Here is a 20,408-nt window from a genome sequence, read left to right as displayed (position 1 = left end):
GACCTGAAGAGGCTTGTGGCCCTACTCAGGCCGGTTTTCTGCCTCCCCAACCAAAGCAGTCTCAGGTCCCGCGCGATTGGACTGGAGCAGAAGCCGGTTTTGTTTATTTGTGAAACTTGCTCTCATCCATTAAGAAACGGATTTCAACTAGAAGTGAACATCTGTAAGTCAAGAAACCCCGTGGAGAGAGCAAACCACAAGCAGAGAGGGGTTGAGTGAGCTCAACCCTGTCTTGTTCCTGAAGGCATTGTAAGGATGGCTGCAGGTGGCTGATAGGTGAGGGAAGGGCTGCAGCTGGCTACTCAGGGCCCATTTGAAGGACTTTTCCTTGTCACATGAGGTCACTCTGACCCTTCTTTGGTAGAAGTGTGAATTCTCCAAGAGTTCAAAGCTAGCAAAGAAAGTTCCAGAGCTGACTCTGGGAAGAGTGATGGGAGCCAAATGCTGGCATTTCAAATCTTTATAAGGCTTACTTACTTCAAATCAGTGAAAGGTGGGAGACCCAGGCTCTGACCCAGTGCTAAACTCATTTGTCTTTGTTTTGGTCACACCCAAGACAACTAAGGTGGGTCCCAAAACTCTAAAAGCCCAAGAAAGAGCCTTCCAGTCTTTGGGAAGCAGTTGGCCAGGATAGGAGGTGACACAGCACATGAGGGAGGGAGAGGAGGCAAGGTCCCAGCTATGCTGTGCAAGCCATGGGGAAGCTGGGTCCAAAGTTGGGAGGTAGCAATGCCTAGGTTGTTCACGGTGTGGAAATGGCAGAACTTCATCCCTTGTGGCAGTTTTAGAGGCTCAGACCTTCTGATTTTAATCAGAGGTGACAGTAAAAGCTATAGCAAGCCACACTGGGTGTGGTGGTAACTGGTAAGGAGTCAGGACTGATTCTCCTCTCCAAGTGTTGATAATGAACACCAGGCTGGCCTGTGGTGATTCTGTTACTAGCTCCACAGAAGGTAAGAAGATCAGATGCAAAACTAAAACCAAACCAAACCAAACCAACCAACCCCTGCCCCTCCCCCAAACAACAACAACAACCCCCCCTCCAAAAAAAAAAACCCCAACAACCTAGTTTGGTGCCTGGAGAACTCACAGGACAACTTCAGAAAACTATAGAAGAGGCTGCTCTTAGGCAAGCTAGAGACAGTCACGCCTGAGCAAAGGGTAGGAAGGAGGCCTATCTTTGCCTTATAACCAGAAACACTCCTGGCCTTTGTCTCCTGGAGGAATCCACTATAGGGTAAAGATTCCTCGTGCTAAGAAACTGTTTTCTGTGTCCCAGATTCCCCTTCCCTTCCCTCCTACTTATGACTTATTATCTCATAGATATTCCAAAAACAAAACAAAACAAAACAAAACTGTATTTCTACTTGACTTCAGTTTTTAAGGTGCTATTTAGAGGTGCCATTTAGTTGGAGTTTGGCTGCAGAATGTCTAAAAGGTCACACACTTTACCTCTGAATGGACAGGTCAGAATCTGAACACTGTCAGGACCATGTTGTATCGCAAATGAGTATGGCTCTCACTGGTCTGGTTTGTTTGTGTTTAAGTCATGGTGTAGTATTAGTGATGAGAAATATTTCCTGAGATTTCAGCTGTCTGACCTCGTAAGTCAATTTATAAAAATCCCCACAAAGCCTTGGGATCATCTTGGTCTGTTTTGTTTTACTGCTTAATTAGCAAGTTGTCAAATGCGGCGCTGCGAGACGCAGACAGGAGCTTTTTTTTTTTTTTTCACCTGTTCACTTACTTTTTATTGGGATAATGAGCTGAGGAATGACAGGTAGAATCTTGTTCCCTCCGTGTTCCAGCATGTCGTGGATTCCTTGCCGAGCAAAAAACTCATAGGGAAACGTCATTTCACAGAGCCCATCAAAAAACAGAGGCAGGTAATGATGGTAGTCCAACTTCTCAATCTCAACCTGTAAGGAGAGAGGAGAAACAGCTTGTGAAAACAACTGTGCGGCAGGCTGTGTAGGGCAGTGTGCAGTGCTGGCCCCTGCTGTGGGTGGTGGTGGTGGAAGATGCCTCAGCCCTTCAAATAGGTGTGACTGACCCTGGTGCTTAGTCACCCGAAGGTGTGACGGATGCCTTTGATCTCTGAGTAAAGTGGGCACATTCTCAATCTTCAAATCTCACAGTCAAGTGTCTTGGTCACACATCACCTGCACTGCGGGCATATTAGTAAATTGTTGATTTTGTTAGGATATTTTGTTTGTTTGTTTGCTTACCATCTGGGCCAGGTTTGATCTTGAACTTCAGATCAGGATTCAATATAGGAACATTGAAAACACATGGGTAAGAACAAAATGAAAGAAAGCCTGAAGCAGTTGGCATTGGTAGGCATGTTTCTATTAAGAACCTAGTAGGGGCTATCTATGAATTTATTATACTGTAGCTGGCCAATCAGACAATTACAGTCATATGTTTCCTGGAACATGGGTGACAGTCTAATGCTGGTGCCTCCAAGACAACAAGGGAACCCCGATCCTTAATGGATCTTTCAGCACACAAACTAGTCTCCCCTTGGCTGCTTCTTGAGGAGCAGAGATGTGTCTGTGTCCACTGCTGCATCCCTCATCCCCAACATCACGGCATGGCTTCCAGCCAGGCCCTTGTGACAACTCCAGCACCGTGGGTATGGGGGATGAAGACTAAATTCTAGGGCAGAGAACTCAGAAGGGGAAGGGGGGATCATGCATATGGAAGAAGGTGGTTTCTGCCTAGCTCTCCACTGTGTAGAGAAGCCAGCCTGACTTGGCAGTGATGACTAGCAAGGTGGTGATCTGATAGCAACTTAGCACAGACAAACTCATGCACTCTGCACAACCACGGTGGCTGTCCCAGTACTTGTGGATTTCCTTGTTTCCAAGTCTATATGTACCCAGTTTCCTATGATCGTCTAATTATGTGACCCTTGAGGAACGCCCATCTCATTAATAGGATACTTTCTCTCTCAGCTTTTTGAACTCTACCACAATACATGTCTGCTACCTCCAGGATGTGGGAAACCAGTAGCTAACAGCACATTTTCTTCAGGTTTTACTGTGAGTCTGGGAGAACCTGAATCTATGTCTATGGTTCTCCAAGCCAATCACAAATGCAGGTAGATACAAATCTTGGGTGTACTTTACATTCCTTGTCAATTTACAAAACTTACTTGACTCCAGGAAAAGTATTATGGGATAGCTGCTGAGTACTAATGTTTTCAAGAATCTCTGCATGGAAAAAGGTGTTTCTTGAGTGGTATGTTGCACACTGTGGGGAAATTACTGCTGTATCACTTGGATACAAATGGTACAATGTTATTTATAAATTTACTTTGTTACCTGATTCAGAGTCAGTGACTCTTGTACTACATTTACTTATATTTTAAGGATATATAAAAATACAAAAATTTCATGTCACTGACCACAGCTATTCTTTGTTACTGAAACTTATATTTTGCATGCTTTCCTCTTTAGCACATAGTACTTTTACATGTGTCCTATATAATTATAAAATTCTGAATTTTAATATGATCTCAAACTGTATTTTCACATGTTAACTTATTTATAGGTACAGTTATCCTGACTTAACATCTATCATTTTTATGGTTACTGGTTTTATTTTTCCTATATTTTTCTATTCCACAGTTTTATTTGGTAGATTGTGTTTTATTTATGTTGGGTGTTTTTCCAATGATGTTGAAGACAGAACTGCTTGTTTAAATTTTTTTTACATATATTTTTTATTAGGTATTTTCCTCATTTACATTTCCAATGCTATCCCAAAAGTCCCCCCTCCTCTCCCCCCATCCCCTACCCACCCACTCCCACTTTTTGGCCCTGGTGTTCCCCCGTACTGGGGCATATAAAGTTTGCATGATCAATGGGCCTCTCTTTCCAGTGATGGCCGACTAGGCCATCTTTTGATACATATGCAGCTAGAGACAAGAGCTCCGGTGTACTGGTTATTTCATATTGTTGTTCCACCTATAGGGTTGCAGATCCCTTTAGCTCCTTGGGTCCTTTCTCTAGCTCCTCCATTGGGGGCCCTGTGATCCATCCAATAGCTGACTGTGAGCATCCACTTCTGTGTTTGCTAGACCCCGGCGTAGTCTCACAAGAGACAGCTATATTAGGGTCCTTTCAGCAAAATCTTGCTAGTGTATGCAATGGTGTCAGTGTTTGGAAGCTAATTATGGGATGGATCCCCGGATATGGCAGTCTCTAGATGGTCCATCCTTTTGTCTCAGCTCCAAACTTTGTCTCTGTAACTCCTTCCATGGGTATTTTGTTCCCAATTCTAAGAAGGGGCAAAGTGTCCACACTTTGGTCTTCGTTCTTCTTGAGTTTCATGCGTTTAGCAAATTGTATCTTATATCTTGGGTAGTCTAAGTTTCTGGGCTAATATCCACTTATCAGTGAGNACATATCNNTTGAGTTCTTTTGTGATTGTGTTACCTCACTCAGGATGATGCCCTCCAGGTCCAACCATTTGCCTAGGAATTTCATAAATTCATTCTTTTTAATAGCCGAGTAGTACTCCATTGTTGTTTAAATTCTTGAATGTATCTATCTCTTCCTTTTTCGGGTGTTCTTAGAAGTATGGGGGAGAGAGAAGTTAAACATTTAACAAGATCACTGACATGCCAAATTGTTTTTTTATTGGATTCTGCTTTTGGTTCCTGTGATTGGAGGCAGAAATACTATGACTCACAGAGACAGCAGAGTTCATGATCCTGGGTACTAGCAACACTGCACTGGTGTCTTTAACACAACAGCATTAACAGGTTTAACTAGTGTTCTAATTGTCAATAGAGGGAAACCTGAGGCCCAGGGTGTTTAATCACCTCTTCTTAGGTCGGCCATCTTCATCCAGTAAATGGTGACTCAAGCCTGAGCCACCTGGGTGGGAGATGCTGTGCTGCCCTCAGGCTCTGTTGTTGGATACATTGAGGGTCTGCACTGCTGTAACCTGGGGAATTGTCCCTTGCCCTGTGTCCTGCTATTCTTTGTCATTACCAGTGTAGTCAGATGAGGACTATTATGAACATCACTATAATAGACCTGCTTCAAGTGTGTCCTCCTCTCCCTTCTTCCCTTCTGCTCTCTGATTTATAAGTTTTGAGACTTATGGCAGGATTTGCTTTCCTTCTTCCATGGTACAGTGTTTATTTAACTGACAGGCATTGACCATTCACATGACTCTGTTTTCAAAAGTGGTGTAAAGGAAATTCATAATGTAAGATAGAAAAGAGGGAGCAGTTGAAGACAGGAAAATATGATGAAAGCCTGGGTGATGAGATTGACAAAGATGGGGCCATCCCTTGTCACTGACCATAGCCATGCTTTGTCACTGAAGAGTTCTCTCCATGGCCTGTTTGTTACCTGGAACATTGGCCATCAGTGCACTTCTGCTTCTGTGACAACTCGCCATTGCCTGTTGACAACACAAGCTTCTTTAAGTGTTGTTGGGACTGTCCGTTAGATACAAGGTGACATCATCCGAATGTAACTTTCTGCTTGCATGTCTTCTGGGGGCCCACATTAGGAGGGTAATATTGTCTTCTGTTATTGAATTTTCCTAGGCCTTGGTAGGTCCTATTGGTGTCCACTTAGCACAGAGAGCTTCATGCACACCATGTGAAAACACATGGGGTTTAATAATACTTTATCTGACCTTTGACTTCTTTTTGTCCTCTCCCTCCCTCCCTCCCTCCTTCCATCTCTCCTTCCTTCCTATGCCTCCCTCTCCCATTTCCTTTTCCCTTCAATTTCTCCTAGGAGCAATAGGACCGTTTCCACAGTAAAGTATTTCAAAAGAATCCTCTACTTTCGCTCTCTCTTTACCCACTTTCCCACTTATTCCCTGATTTCTTTGATCAAGGACGCCAGTGATACCTTTTATCTAATCCTCTTATCCCTCTCTGATCACATTAGTACAATACAGGCAGCCCCAGGAACTTACCCCTCCCCTGGGCCTCCTTCACCACACCCCAAATGCTGAGTCCTTCTCATTCCTTTGGGGGCCAGACTTCCACTGCTCCTGATCAAAGTCCCACAGGGTCTCCCTGACCTGTACCGTGGGTACATTTATATCACACTTCCCTCTCCCATATGTGCAGTGCTCTGGAGACTCAGTCACCCCCCTCCCTCCCCAGAAGACTCTTTCCTTGGATGCCTATTGCTATATATCAGGTTGTCAGAACAAAATACTAGTGGCTAGGTACTCAAAACAGGCACTTAGGGGTGTGGAGATGGTAACTGTCAAGCATAATGAAGTCCTCAATAGAACACAAAAAAATCAGGTGTGGTGGTGGGCAAAACCAGATGTGGTGGTGGGCAAAGCCATGACGCTCTGCTGTAGAGTGCATCTAAATTTCTATTCTTGGTTCATTTAGTTTTAAACATAGTTTTTTTTTTTTTTATTGTTCTAGTTGTGTAGTTTTCTGATTATAAGGTGACTAGTTTAATGCTTAATATAATGTATATTCTTCAAGAATCTCCACAAATGATAGCTTGAAATTTGGTAATTTTTAATTAAAGTCTATGAAATCCAGAAGCAGAAGAAATTCTTTGGTCTTGAACATAGACATGGGCTGTGTTGGATATAGGTGCCACATCGGTTAGCAGCACTTTGGAATTAACCCCAGAGATGAAAGTGTTCTTACACACAGACTCTTCTTTTGAACTTATAGAGACTTTGTAAGGATCACAGTGCTTACATTGCTGGGTCTCTTGGTTTTCCAGTGACCTATGGCTAAGAGCAATACCTCCCTTATTGTGTTTTATTCCCTGAACAAATGTGCCAGGCTACAGTGTCATGCTGAATGGTAAAATGCACAGTGCATTTAACAACTTCTGGAACATTCCAACCAGAGATCATTACATTTTTTTTGCATGGTTGCATCAATCAGCCAATGAAATACAGAAAATATCTGCTTTCATAACCCATGCAATAATTCCTGAAGACACTGCTTAGGTTATAAACTGATGTACAGAGGCATAACATCTTTGAATGTTTTACAGACTCATGTACTCACAAGGGCAGTTCCAAAACACCCAGAAGCAGCCACTGACTTGTAGGAAGCCTTGCGAATGCTGCGAGAGTCAGGCACTGTCTGAGATGATAGGTACAAATCAGTCCACATATATGGGATATGGGTCCTATCTTCAAATTTGCATAGATATAGTCCTAGTGAATAACTTAAAAACTGTTTCAGCCACTCTGTTTTAGCTATATTAAATGTGCAACAAAACATGTAATATTGTATGTATATCGTTTGACACTAGAAAGTTTTTAACGTGAAAAGAACTCTCTAGCATAGAAAAGGAGCTGGCGGCAGGAAGATGGCAGCCAAGACTGAGATAAACCATAAACTGCCAAAAAAATCTAAAACACGAAACAGAATGTGCTAGTAACATAGGCTAAGAAACGAGCTGAGTTCTGGAAATCCTCAGACCCTGGAGATGGGGAGGAAATCCCATCACGGAGGTAAGTGGAAGGCTCTGGGTGGTGACAGGCTACCTCCGGAGGGATCAAACTCAGGCTGAGATCATGACAAGAGAAGGGAATTGAGCAAGAATGCCCATGCGACCAGGGAACGTGATGGTTGCTTCACTTGTGGCATGGAGACAAGAAGGTGTCTTTCTTTTATCTGTAGTAGCCGATAACTTGATGAGAAACTCTCAGTGGAGAAAGTCTCAGAAAAATGAAAGCTCACAGGATATAAAGGCAGGAAGGTAAGTCACGGATAATGGCAATGACATTCACAGAGCCCAGACACAAGACAAACCAAAGACCATTAGCACTTACATAGTGTGGGGGACAAGAAGCAGTCACCCAGAAAGTGCAGCTTCTGTGGTCAGATGTACCCACTGTCAAATTTCTACCAATCACTAGTGACAGACTGACCCCAACTATTCACCAGATTTTGGGGCATGGGGGGTGAGCTCCGGGGTGGGCAGCTTGAAATAAGAAGGGGAGATCTGAAAAGGGAAGCTTCAAAAATGCTTTAAAACTGATGAGAGGGGACAGCTCAGTGGATGAAGTGCTAGCAACAAGTGTATAAAGACCTGTGTTCAGATGCCAAGAACCCATGTAAAACCACACATGCTATCACCCCTACAGGGATCTGGGGGATGGAAACAGGACCCCTGGAAGCTCAAAGGGCAGCTCACCTGGCAGGCATAGGCAGGCGTGAATTACAAGACACCCAACCTCAAACAAGGTTGAAAGATCAGTGCTGGCACTCAAGCTGCCCAGCAGCAGGTAGATAGGAAAAGCCATTTCCAAAGAAATAATGGCCGAGTAGCGTTTGCAATTAAAGATGTATTCATGTGTTCAGATGAAAGATGAAGATAAAGAAAAACCCTAAAACATTCAAAGATTTGAAAGCAACTAGAGACAACTGACAGTATACAGAGGATCAAAATTAAGGCTGATGTCACATAAGCCAAGAGCTGGCAAAACCCTTGGACCTTCCTTCTGGGAGAACAAAAGCCCGTCTGCCACAGCGCAACCCAGTGGTGGGTTTACTACCAAAAACAAGGAGTAATTCAGTGCATGCAACCAGCACTGAGGGGACATTTGCCTAACCTATGGCTCATCAAAGGATTTTTTTTTTAAAGGTTGACCGAAAACAGGACAAAGAAGATATAATAAATATACTGTGGAGAAGTTGGCAAGAGAGAGTAAGCACAGGCTATACACCTTTCAGAAATCATGAAAAAAGTGGAGCCCTGACGTGGGGCAGCAAGGAGTGAAACCAAGCCACAGCCAGTCCTGGCAGCAGTGACCTTTGCATCAGATAATCATATTGAAATGCAAAGATCTCCTGAAAAATGGAAACAGATCAGCTTCCAGGAGAATGGGGTGGAGAAAAGGGAATCAACCAAGCTCTAGAAACCCAATGAGAGGCTGGTTAAACAGTTCTGCCTGGGAACAGACAGTAGTGAGGAGAACATGTAAGAGACAGCTAAACACATAAGCAAGGTAAGCCAAGTGGGGCAAGCCTGTTCTCAGAAGACAGGCTGTCACCAGAGGAAACTGTATCCTTGTTGTACATTAGTTTATCATGGACACATTCAAGGAGGGATTACTTTATCAGAATATATATACATATATATATATATATACATATATATATGTATATATATACACACACACATACACGTATACATATATATATATAGAGAGACAAATGTGACATATATATGACAGTCTATATTTTTGACAGCATATATATGTATATATATATACACACATACATATATGACAGTTTATATATTTTGACATATGTGTATATATATATATATATATATATATATGCTGTTATAAATGGCATACACATACCATATACACACTCACACAAACACACACATATGCCCAAATTCACACTCCATTTTGACAGGTTTTGCCAGGCAGTGTGACACAGAGATGGTATCAAGTTGTAGCCCCATAAGCAACAAACCAGTGCCTGTGTTCCTATTGTTTATCCAGAAGGCATGCTACCAGAGGTTGATTCTTAACAATATTAGAGGTAAATGGTATTTCAGTGTGGCTTTAACTGCCATTTCTCTTTCTGTGCACAAAACCAGCTTTCAAAGGCAGTTTTGAAAGCCATTTGTACACTCTCTCCTGTGAATTATAATTTCATATGCTATGCCATTTTTCACTATGAATCATTGGTTTTCTTTCTCAGGTCTTTTATTTGGGGCGGGGCACAGTCATTTGTATGTGGAAGGGACATGTCGTTTTTTTCTTTTGCTAATGCAGCCATTGTTATGCCGCTGGAAATGCCATTTTTTTATGGGTTCTGATGTTTGAATTATTATTAGAAAGGTTTTTCTTCAATTTTGTGCCATAGAAGAATACAGCCAATTAGAAGACATCCCAGTACTTCCATGTTTCCTTTCCATTTGAATCATTAATGTATTTGTGACGTTTCTGCTGTGGTTCATTTTCAGCCGGTACCCAGCTGTCTAGTCCACTTAGAGAAATTCAACTTTTACAGCCGAGTTCTACCTGGCTTTCTTTTCTTTCCTTGACCTGGCTACGATTCACAAATCTGCAACCGCTTTATTTAATTATGGCAACTGGCCAATAGCTGTTAATATCTTGTTGGCTGTATAGTCACACACTTTTATTGTTACCATAGTTTTCTTCTTAACTTTTTAAAATATAAAACTTCAAAATACATTTGAGACATCAGTTCCACTTTGTGGCTCCACATAGAACTTTAATTTGACAACAACATAAAATGCATTCTTTGAAAATATATTCCAAATATTTTTGAAAGCTAAAAACATACTAAGCCATAAAAGGAGTCTCAAGGGACCCTAAAATATCTATCCTGGTTGTCATATTTATTTTAAAGAAAATTAAACAAAAATACTTAGTAAGGCAAAAGCCAGACTTTTTCTAATCCTCACAGATTTAGAAATTTACAAATTTAGAAATTTGTTTTAATTACTCATAAATCAACAAGAAAATCACTACAGAAAAAAATTTAGGCATCGAATCACAATGAAATTATGTAACTTCTAAAGAAAAGAATAATGTCCCTTGCAAAGATGTCTTGTAAGGAAAGGAGAATCAAGACAGCCACAGAAAGCAGCATCCGAGGCCCGGCTCAAAGCTGCAGTCACTTGGAGATACCCGAACCTCATGAAATCCAGACTCTAAGAGTATACGCAAAAGCAGGGCCTGCCAGGCGAAGTGTTGGACACTTCAGGATTACAGGCATAGGCTGAGTCTGAGGGAAGATGCACCAGAAAGCATGGCACTCTATGGTGAAGCTTTGAAGGCATCACTTCCTTCAGTGTTGTTGTCGAGGAGGTCCTGCTAACATTACAGACAAGAGAAAATGATCCCGACAGTATGCAAGAGAGAAAGGAAATTGTTCCGAGTGAGGCTTAGTGACTGTCTATGAAGCACATTGGTGGACTTTACAAACACGTCTACCCAGCAAAGGAACTTTGAGTTGACTGGGAATTGGCTGACTGGGAATCGATGGACCAAAAAGAACAGCATTCATCCCCATATGTGCTAAAACATACTGAGAAAATGCTTTTTCAGAAGTTCACAATCGAATAAAATGAGTCCACCAAGAAATAAAACTAACACTTGGTATATAAGGCTTTATGGAGAAAATTAATTAATTATTGGTAAGTATAGATGCAAGGCAGGAAATATTTTTAGGGGATCAATGGACACATTGGTCAGGCTCATAGATAGATGGAAACTTACAAAAATGATACTCTGTGGCAATCCCTCATTGTCTGAATGGCCACTGTTTTATATAAATACCAATGACTCTGTCTAGGGAGAGGATATTAATTATGAAGTCACAAATCTAGACGTGGAGGAGAAAATCAAATTACTTTGTACAATAACCTTATTTTAAGTTTCTGTCAGAAATGCTACCAAGACAGTTAAAGGTCAGTTGTAAGCAGATCTCGAATTTATTCACACTTAACCTTTATTATCGAGAAATTTTATGTTCGTAACTGTAGCAGTCAATGAATGATACTTTCATGGGTAATAAATAAGAAAGAGTCCTATGTTTTGTAGCTTTGCACATTCCCACTCTCCATCACTTGCCAAAAAGTTAAAGGGAGAAACAATTTAAAAACTTAAAAGCAGCATTTACTTTAACTAACGAGAAATAGAAAGAGGTGAAGTGTGTATAAAAATACAGTGTGAAACGGTTTTCTTCCCTTTATCACAATTCTGAACAATGCTAAGGACACCACACTTTGGAGAGGTGTGGGGGTGAGGCTGTATCTGGGGGTAGCACATGTTCATAAAACAAAACAGGAAATGTGTGGCAGGCCTGGAACTTCTCAGCAGAATTGCAGGAACTGGCAGGAAGTCACTCTTTGTGGCTCCTGTCACTGGTATTAATTGTAGAACATGTCAGCATTTAACAACTGTCCTTGAATGCAGTACAGTTGATCTCAATACACCCATCAAGGCAATGTCAAGAAGGACCAAGCATAGGGGGCGGGGGCTCTGTCTCTTCCACTCAGCATACTGTGCATGTATCTGAGAGAGGTTGGTTATAACTTATTTATGCTATTTTTCCTCAAGATTTCTTATATTTCCTAGTCAGTAAGCTAAAGCAAAAATTAAAAATAAAGCAATCACAGCAGGTAATCTTGCACATGGTTAGATGCCGGAGTGGAGTGATCAAGGATGCTTAGGAAGAGGCCTGATCAAGAGAAAGGAGGAATAACTACGGGATGGAGTGAATGGGAGAATGTGTCATCAGGTGGAGGGCTGTGGCAAGACTCGAAAATGAGAGAGATGGTTAGTGTTCAGGGAAAGCGCCCCTGAGGAAGGCCAGGTGGAAGGCAGCCATAGCTTCTTTGGAAGGCAGTGTCTGGTTTGGGCTGACGTGACCTGGGTTGTGGTGACTGGTCAGGTAGTTCTGCAGAGGCAGAGGAGCCTCTGTGTCAGGTGGACACTGGACTAGACATTTTAAAGAAGGTTAGAGATGATGTAATACATGTGTGATTAATAGTGACCCAGTGGTGATTGTATAAAGATCAGGGGTGAATGTCTGAGACTGAGGAATCAACACATAACTCACAATGGAAGCTCAAATGTGAAGCCACAGGGGCCTGACTCATGGTCATGACCTCTGACACAAAATAAGAAAGAAAAGACAGAGAAAGGATCTATTTATCTGTCTATCTATCATCTGTCTGTCTGTCTGTCTATGTATGTATGAATGTATGTACATAGGTACATATCTGTTTGTCTATCTATCTATCTGTGCCTGTGTATGTATGTATGTATGTATGTATCTATGTTTGTATGTATGTATGTGTATGTATATCTATCTATCTATATCTATCTACTATCTATCTATCTATCCCTACCTACCTACCTATCATCAATCTACGGGAGAAATAGAGAAATGCTAAACAGGGTTACGTGATTAACTAGGCATAGAGAACTGAGGACAGGGTGGTATACATATGACAGTCATGCCTTAAAACTTGGGACAGACAACAAGACACTGACTGTCAGAATCGGGAGTTGCACAGGGACTGGAGTCATAGGTCATGTGCTCACCCTGAGGTTTAGGATGAGACTGGGTAGACACCACCAAAGATTTACAAGTCACACACAGAACTAGCATGGCAGACAGCAGACCCTGTGTGTGAAGGTCATGGTAGTCAGAGGGGCACAAGGAGAGAACCCTGAAAAAAATCTCTTCACCCAGAAGACAAGGTGGTCAAACCGACATCTAAAGAGGAATGCACCACGTAGGCTGACTGTTTGTGATCTTGTCCTGAAGGACAACTATGGGTTGGAAGTTTGGCTATGTACCACAGAGGAAGGAAATTACTAAAACCAGGAAAATCTGGCTGAGTATACAGTCAGCTACCTACCCCAGAGGGAAAGAAGCATTAAGTCTTGGTACTAGAAATATTTCTGGAGAAATCTGAGCCATGACATGGGGAGGGACTATCATCAGACCCCCATTCCTTTCTCCCAACCACTGTGATGCTACCAGGTCCAAAGACAGACTAGGAATCTCCAGGTCTCTGAGTGCTGCCCTCTGTACTCTTGGGCATGTCCCATGCAACACCAGCAGGTGTGGATGGGCACAGCCAGATGAGAGCTCTGAGAAGACCCTGTTGTTGAGAATATTTTCACAAATCTACCAATTAATGTTCCACCTTCTTTCTAGCAAGAAGGCACGTTTTGGTGTTTTCAGATGGCGCGGTGGGTGCTTGTATCTTGTGAGACCAAGTAGATTACCTGTGTCTTCCTCTCAAAGCTCAAAGAGCATCAAACTCTTGAACTTGATGGGTCCCTTTCTGCATGGGACAGCTCAAAAAGACGACAGAGATGGCAGAGCCATTGTTAAAGCTTGTTGGAGGATGTACAGACAATTACAAAGAGCATGCCAGCTATTGTGGCTGTGTCTGGCAAGTTGCTGATGGGAGGGAGCAACAGGTCCTCAGAAATGAAATCTGCATACAAGGTAGGAAGGGCACCAGCTCTGGGCTCCTCTCTGTTTATCAGCACACTCGAGCTCACTAATCTCTCCATGTCTCAGCTCCCCCATCTGTAAAATAGAGCAATGATAGCACTTGCCTCACAGGGACTGCTGAGACTTAAATTGGATGAATGCTGAGATGTCTACCTGGCTAACAGAAGGCATAGAGAAGTAAAAGCTATGGAAGTGACCACAGAGAACTGTGTACTGCTTTTTCACTATGTGCCTTACTGCTCCTGTCTTAGCAGTTCCACTGATTTGATGAAATGCCATGACCAAAAGCAAGTTGGGGAGGAAAGGGTTGACTTGGCCTCTTCCTCCACAGCTCGGTTCATCATTGAAGGAAGTCAAGACAGAACTCAAGCAGGGCTAGAGCCTGGAAACAGGAGCTGATGCAGAAGTCATGGAGGGTGCTGCCTACTGGCTGGCTTGCTTAGTCTGCTTTCTTATAGAACCCAGGAGCATCAGCCCAGGAGTGCCACCAGCCACAGTGGCCTGGGCCCTCCCTCATAGATCACTAATTAAGAAAATGCCCTACAGGCTTGCCTACAGTTTAATCTTATGGAGAATTTTTCTTAATTGGGGTCCTTCCCCTCAAGCTGATGTAAAACTAGCCAGCCAGCTTCCTCAATGGAACCCTTCAGTTAACTTTTCCATATTCAACACATTCTGACAAACCTGATCGCTCAAGGAACAAATCCTCTTTCCAATGGGCCAATGCTTTCTTAGACTGTTCTGATGTTGCCCCTGCCCTGCAGTTGACAGCCACTAAAGGGTAGATATCACTTGTGAAGCCCAGAGAGATGAAGCCAAAGAGCTCACGGAGTAAAGCAGGCAGAACCTAGTGCCTGACTGTGCATGGGGGACTTTGAAGCAGGTCAAAACACTCCTTCAGACTAGTATACCATTCTTGGGAGTTTTCATGGGATAACCAGAAATCTAAGGAATAAGAATGAAATGCAGAAAGTTCCATCTTTACTTTAATAAAGCACTTTATAAAATTTATTTGGAGTACAAACAGGTTCATGTTCATAAAAGACTAGAGATATGTTCTAAAATGATTAAATAATAACATACAATGTTAATGGGTGTCACACTTCTTAACAAGGGAGTTTGCTAATTTTTAAAAAAGAAAACAAATTATCTCTCTAGTGGTACTTCTGCTTTCAGAGCTTAACAATGGCCACACTCCCAGGGTGCCTTTATGGCACAGTATTATAATCATGTTATCCAGATGTTTTGGGTTTGTACTCCAACAGCACATGGGGAAATAGGATGAGTACAGAAGTTGGGAGTACTGGAAACACATACCCCCCAGAGCTTGGAGGAGGATGCTGTATTTTCTCTGTCTGCCTCTTAGTCTCTGGGTATACAGAGCATGCCCCAGACACAGTGGATACTTCTCCAGCCCATAGAGAAGGAACACATCTGTGTAGGTAAAGTCCCATGGTTTATGGTACAAGCTTACATTCTAAGCTACCTTGCACTTGGCAAATGGCCAAATCATCAGATTCTCAAATGACCTCAACAGGTTCAGTCCTCTCTGTCATTCTCCAGGGTATGGTCCAGATTCTCTTCTAAAAACACCATGGACCACAGCTGTGTACAAGGGTGGTGCCTAAACCCTGGACCACCCAGGCTCTGTCCACCAGTTCCCCTTCCAGCCTTACTGCAACATTGCCCTCTATGTCCAAAGTTCCAGTTGCCACGGATAGGCCACTCTTTGCTGAAAATGCTCCAGAATCCTAGAATGCTTCCCCACTTTTATCTATCCCTTGTGAATTTTTATACATCACAGTAGTTCAGAGTATAGGTGTCTCAGCAGCAAGTTAGCTAAATGACCTTGGGCAAGCCATGTTTGGGTTCCTCATGCAAGTGGGGATGTTACTAGTACACACTTCAGCCACCTTTGGTAAATAACACAATTGGCTCATTCATGTAAACCTCTAAGCACTGGCCAGCACGTGTTCATCCTCATTATTGACACCTTATTGTAATAGCATTAGACACATTTTAATTGCATGAGCAATTAATGAATGTGTAGTCAAATATTTACCTAGATCCCAATAGGAATCAAGCCTCTTGTTGTCTTTGTAGCTGGAGCAGGGGAGCGGGAGTAGTGACTCCCAGACACAAGGGGCTCTGTAGGATTAGGAGAGAGGATGGAAGTCAATGGCCAGCATCATGCTCCCCAGATGCTGCACATGGGTTGGAGGCTGCTCACATGTGCATGTCTCATGTATGCACATGCATCTGGACAGACACAAGTGTGATGCAGATGGGGAGACTGAAGAAAACCTGGAGGTCCAGAGTATGTGCTGGCAGAGGGCAGCAATTGGCTACGGTAGTTTATTTTTCAGGATATGGGCCAAGAAAGTTCCAAGCTACAGCAGAAACTGGTGGCGATCATGCCAAGTCAGGGACAATGTGCCACATTGTTAAGTCATCAGCACTGGTGTGAGCTGGGCTATGGAGACAGCCTGCAGCCAAGCTTCAGTAACATCATTAGATATCTTGAGTTACAAAGGAAAGGATGGAGGACCAGCTACAACCATGAGAACTTTCACTATGAACACAAGGATGGAGGCCCTGTCTAAGCCCCAGATGAGATAACCTACTAAGCCATCTGAAGGTTATAGGAGAAAGAAAAGATGGCAAGACAGAATTGAACCCACACACTCCATTCCATGGAGGCCAGCTGAACTGCCCATACTTGGTGACACCAAGTGAGAGACAGGGATGGAAGGGATCGGGAAGAGAAGCCTTAGGAGAAAGAATTGCTCCCTGCCCCCACCTCCCACTTTCTAGATGGAAACACAATTTTCCAGAGCAACAAGAGGATAGTAAGGGTCTCCTCGCTCTCTCTCTCTCTCTCTCTCTCTCTCTCTCTCTCTCTCTCTCTCTCTCTGACACACACACATACCACGCACCACATGCTCATGCACACTTACAATTAATACAACACTCACAACTGTCTTCTTTTGTGTCTGTATTTGACCCAGTATTATCATGGCTCAAGATCTGTCATACAGACCAGATGAAAACAGATGAATGAATTAATGAATCTGCCTTTTAATTGACACTCTTCTTTATGGAACACCACTCTATGCCCATCCCTGGAAATTTCCTCAAAATAATGTGTTAAGCAAGCATTGGTCTCAGACTTTCTGGATCTGGTCATCTGGGATAATAAGTCATTTTGTATGACTTTAAAATCCTTCATTTCACTCTCCCTTTGACTCTCCAGTGAGAACTGACATCCTGTTCGGGTGAAATGACTCACCCAAAGGCAGAGAGTGATTGAATTGGCCTCTAAACAATCCTAACTTACTTGGGCCCATTGTTCTTTTTCAACTGAAAGGGGCTTTTGATTTAATTTAGTTTCCTGTACTTCCATTTCATGAAATGTGCCAAACAAGGCCCCATTATTAGGCCAGTCAGGCTCTGCCTCATGGTGGCCTCTGTGTTATGACCCACAGCACAGCTAGCATTCCATAGACACCACATGGATGGGGTCAGGACTCCCAGTCACAGGGAGACTTTTTCTTTCTCTCTTGCCTTTTTATTCTGCAGGGTTAGTAAGGCCACTTTCATGTACATATAGGATGCACTTTGAGTCTATCTCCCCATGACCCAACATTCCCCCTTTCACCTCTCCCGTCTCTAAAACTTTACATCAAGTTCATGGCCTCCATATTGGTGTGATTTATGCATCTATAACGTTTAGGGCCCACAGATGAGAGGAAACACACAGTATTTGTGTTTCTGAGACTGACTTAAGTCACTTAATATGATTCTTTCCATTTGCACCCATTTTCCTGCAGACAACATAGCCTCATTCTTTATGACTGGAAAAATATTCCAGTGCACACACAGCCACATTCCCTTTCCACTGATGGGCACCTGGGTTGGTTTCATTGCTTAGCTTTGAGTGCTGTGTAAAACTGATATGCAAGAGTCTGCACTGACTTGAATCAGGTATTTGATTAAATATCAAGAAATGGTTAAACTGAGTCATGTGTTGGCTCTATCTTCAGCTTTCTGAGCAACTGCAGAAACACTCAGAAGCTATACAGAACTCAGCACTGTGACTTACTGTATAGACTCGGGGTGCAGAAAGGCACTCTTCATAGGAAACCAGTTGCTTCCATGTGTATGCTTGGCCTTGCTTGTGCAGGCTAATGCAGATGCTCACACTCTTAGCCGGCTGCTGCAACACTGCAGCGTATAGCCCAACGAGACTTTCTCACTTCACAGAGAAGGAAAGGGTACGAAGGAAGTGATAAATGCAAAGCCTCGTTTCACCCATCTTACTTGAGCTGATCTTCCTTCCAGTTGCGCACAGACTTGGCTTCTATTACTGACACAGCTCCCGTTCCTTTCTCTTTCTCCTTTCTACGTGCTCTTCTCTGCTGGCCCCGATTTACTTCTGGAAGTGTAGCCAACACAGACCTCCTTCGTTGTAAGAATTGGGCTTTTTCAAAAACACAGCTTTGAAATCAAGTGCTCTGTGGTTGGTCTGTTGATTGCACTCAACACCACAGTCAAGCAGCCAAGCTGTCCTCTGTGCCACACAGAATGGATAAACTGGTTCCCCATCTGACCACAGAATGTTTATGTGCCTGAGACTTTTATGTCAATGTGACACAAGCTAAAGTCATCTGAGTGAAGGGAACCTCAATTAAGAAAATGACTTTAAGAGTGGGCTGTAGGGCTTTTTAATTAGTGATTGGTGAGAGAGGGTCCAGCCATTGTGAGTGCTGTCAGGCCTGGGCTGGTGGTCCTGGGTTCCATAAGAAAGCAGGCTGAGCAAGCTAATAAACAACATACCTCCATGGCCTCTGCATCAGCTCCTGCCTCCAGGTTCCTGCCCTGGATTGAGTTCTTATCCTGATTCCCTTCAGTGTTGGACTATGACATGGAAGTGTTAGCCAAGTTAACCCTTTCCTTCCCTACTCACTTTTGATCATGGCGTTTCAGCATAGCACTAGAAACCCTAAGACAGGTGGCAAGCACTCCACAAGTCACAAGTAGACATGCATCCCCCAAAAGCAGAACAAGGGAGACCTTTTCCTCTCTCTTTTTCTCAGAGACATGTCCTCTTCTTTTTTATCCTTAGAATTGAGTTGGAATTTTGGTGAACTAATGTCAACCAAAGTATCACTGTCATACAAATGCATTCAACAAACCCCATGCCCTTGGAGAAAGGAACAGCAGGTGCTGGGAGAGGCCACCAAGATTTCAGTGGATAGCAAGCAAGAGAAGTGAGGAAAAAGGCTGAGAGGATTCAAGAAGCCATCCCAACTACCCTTGGCCAGGACAGGCCCCCACAACTGCTGAAACTCATTACTGCCTTGGCAAGTTAAAACAACACACCAGAAGTCTAAAACAGTTTACATTTAAAGAACACTATAGACACTACTAGAAAGCCCATGATCTAGTAGACACAGTAAAGTTGCAGCGTACTTATACTCCCAGAGAAAGACATTAGGAAAATATCCCATTCAAACAGCTTTTCAAATGTGCCTGGAAATTCACATAACCAAAGAGGTGAAAGATCTTTACAATGAAAATTTCAAGATACTGAAAAAGGAAACAGAAGAAGAAACCAGATCAGGGAAAAACTTCAATGCTCCTAGTTTAACAGAACTAATACTGTGAAAATGACTATGCTACCAGAATCAGCCTACAGGTTTAATATAATCCCTATCAAAGTTTTGATGTTATATTTTACAGATCTAGGAAAACAATTCAGAAACTCAGATGGAACCACAAAAGACCATGGGTAGCCCCAGCAATTAAGTAATTGTAAGTAGTAAGGACACAGCTGGAGGTATGATACCTAAGCTCAAATCATACTGCAGAGCTATAACCTCTGATTCTCTACACACACACACACACACACACACACACACACACACACACACACACACACACACAGAGAGAGAGAGAGAGAGACAGAGACAGAGACAGAGGGAGAGACAGAGGGAGAGAGACAGCAGAGACAGAGAGACAGAGAGATGGACACAGAGAGACAGAGAGATGGACAGAGAGATAGAGAGAAAGAACCTGGTACTGGCATTAAAACTCATAGGTAGACCAAAGTGACATGACACAGGAACAGGATCTGGAGATAAACTAGCAATGCAATGGCTACGTACTTTTGACACAGAAGATAAAAATCATGCAGTGGACAAAGAAAGTCTAGTCAACAAATGAAGCTGGAAACTGGAGTCTACCCACAAAAGAATAAAGGTACATCCATACCATTCTACTTTGTATAAAACCCAATTCAAAATGGATTAAAGACTTTAATTTGAAAACCTGAAACACTGAAAGTGTGAGAGAAATACACAGTGGAGACGTCTCACGAGAGTGCTGGTGGCAGGGACTTTCAACATAGAACTTC

At 42.8% G+C, this 20,408-nt stretch overlaps 1 protein-coding gene across 1 annotated transcript in view; it reads right to left on the bottom strand.

Annotated features, from left to right (window-relative positions):
* The window catches only part of Pacrg (parkin coregulated), a 447,117-nt gene that overhangs the window by 195,223 nt on the left and 231,486 nt on the right, over nt 1-20,408 (bottom strand). Inside the window, exon 3 of the mRNA XM_021186392.2 lies at nt 1,748-1,919. Within this exon, the coding sequence (XP_021042051.1) occupies nt 1,748-1,919 (172 nt within the window). The remainder of the gene's footprint in view (nt 1-1,747; nt 1,920-20,408) is intronic.

The sequence above is a fragment of the Mus caroli genome, chromosome 17 (genome assembly GCF_900094665.2).
Source record: "Mus caroli chromosome 17, CAROLI_EIJ_v1.1, whole genome shotgun sequence".
Classification (NCBI taxonomy): domain Eukaryota; kingdom Metazoa; phylum Chordata; class Mammalia; order Rodentia; family Muridae; genus Mus; species Mus caroli.
This window is presented reverse-complemented; position numbering and strand designations above follow the sequence as displayed.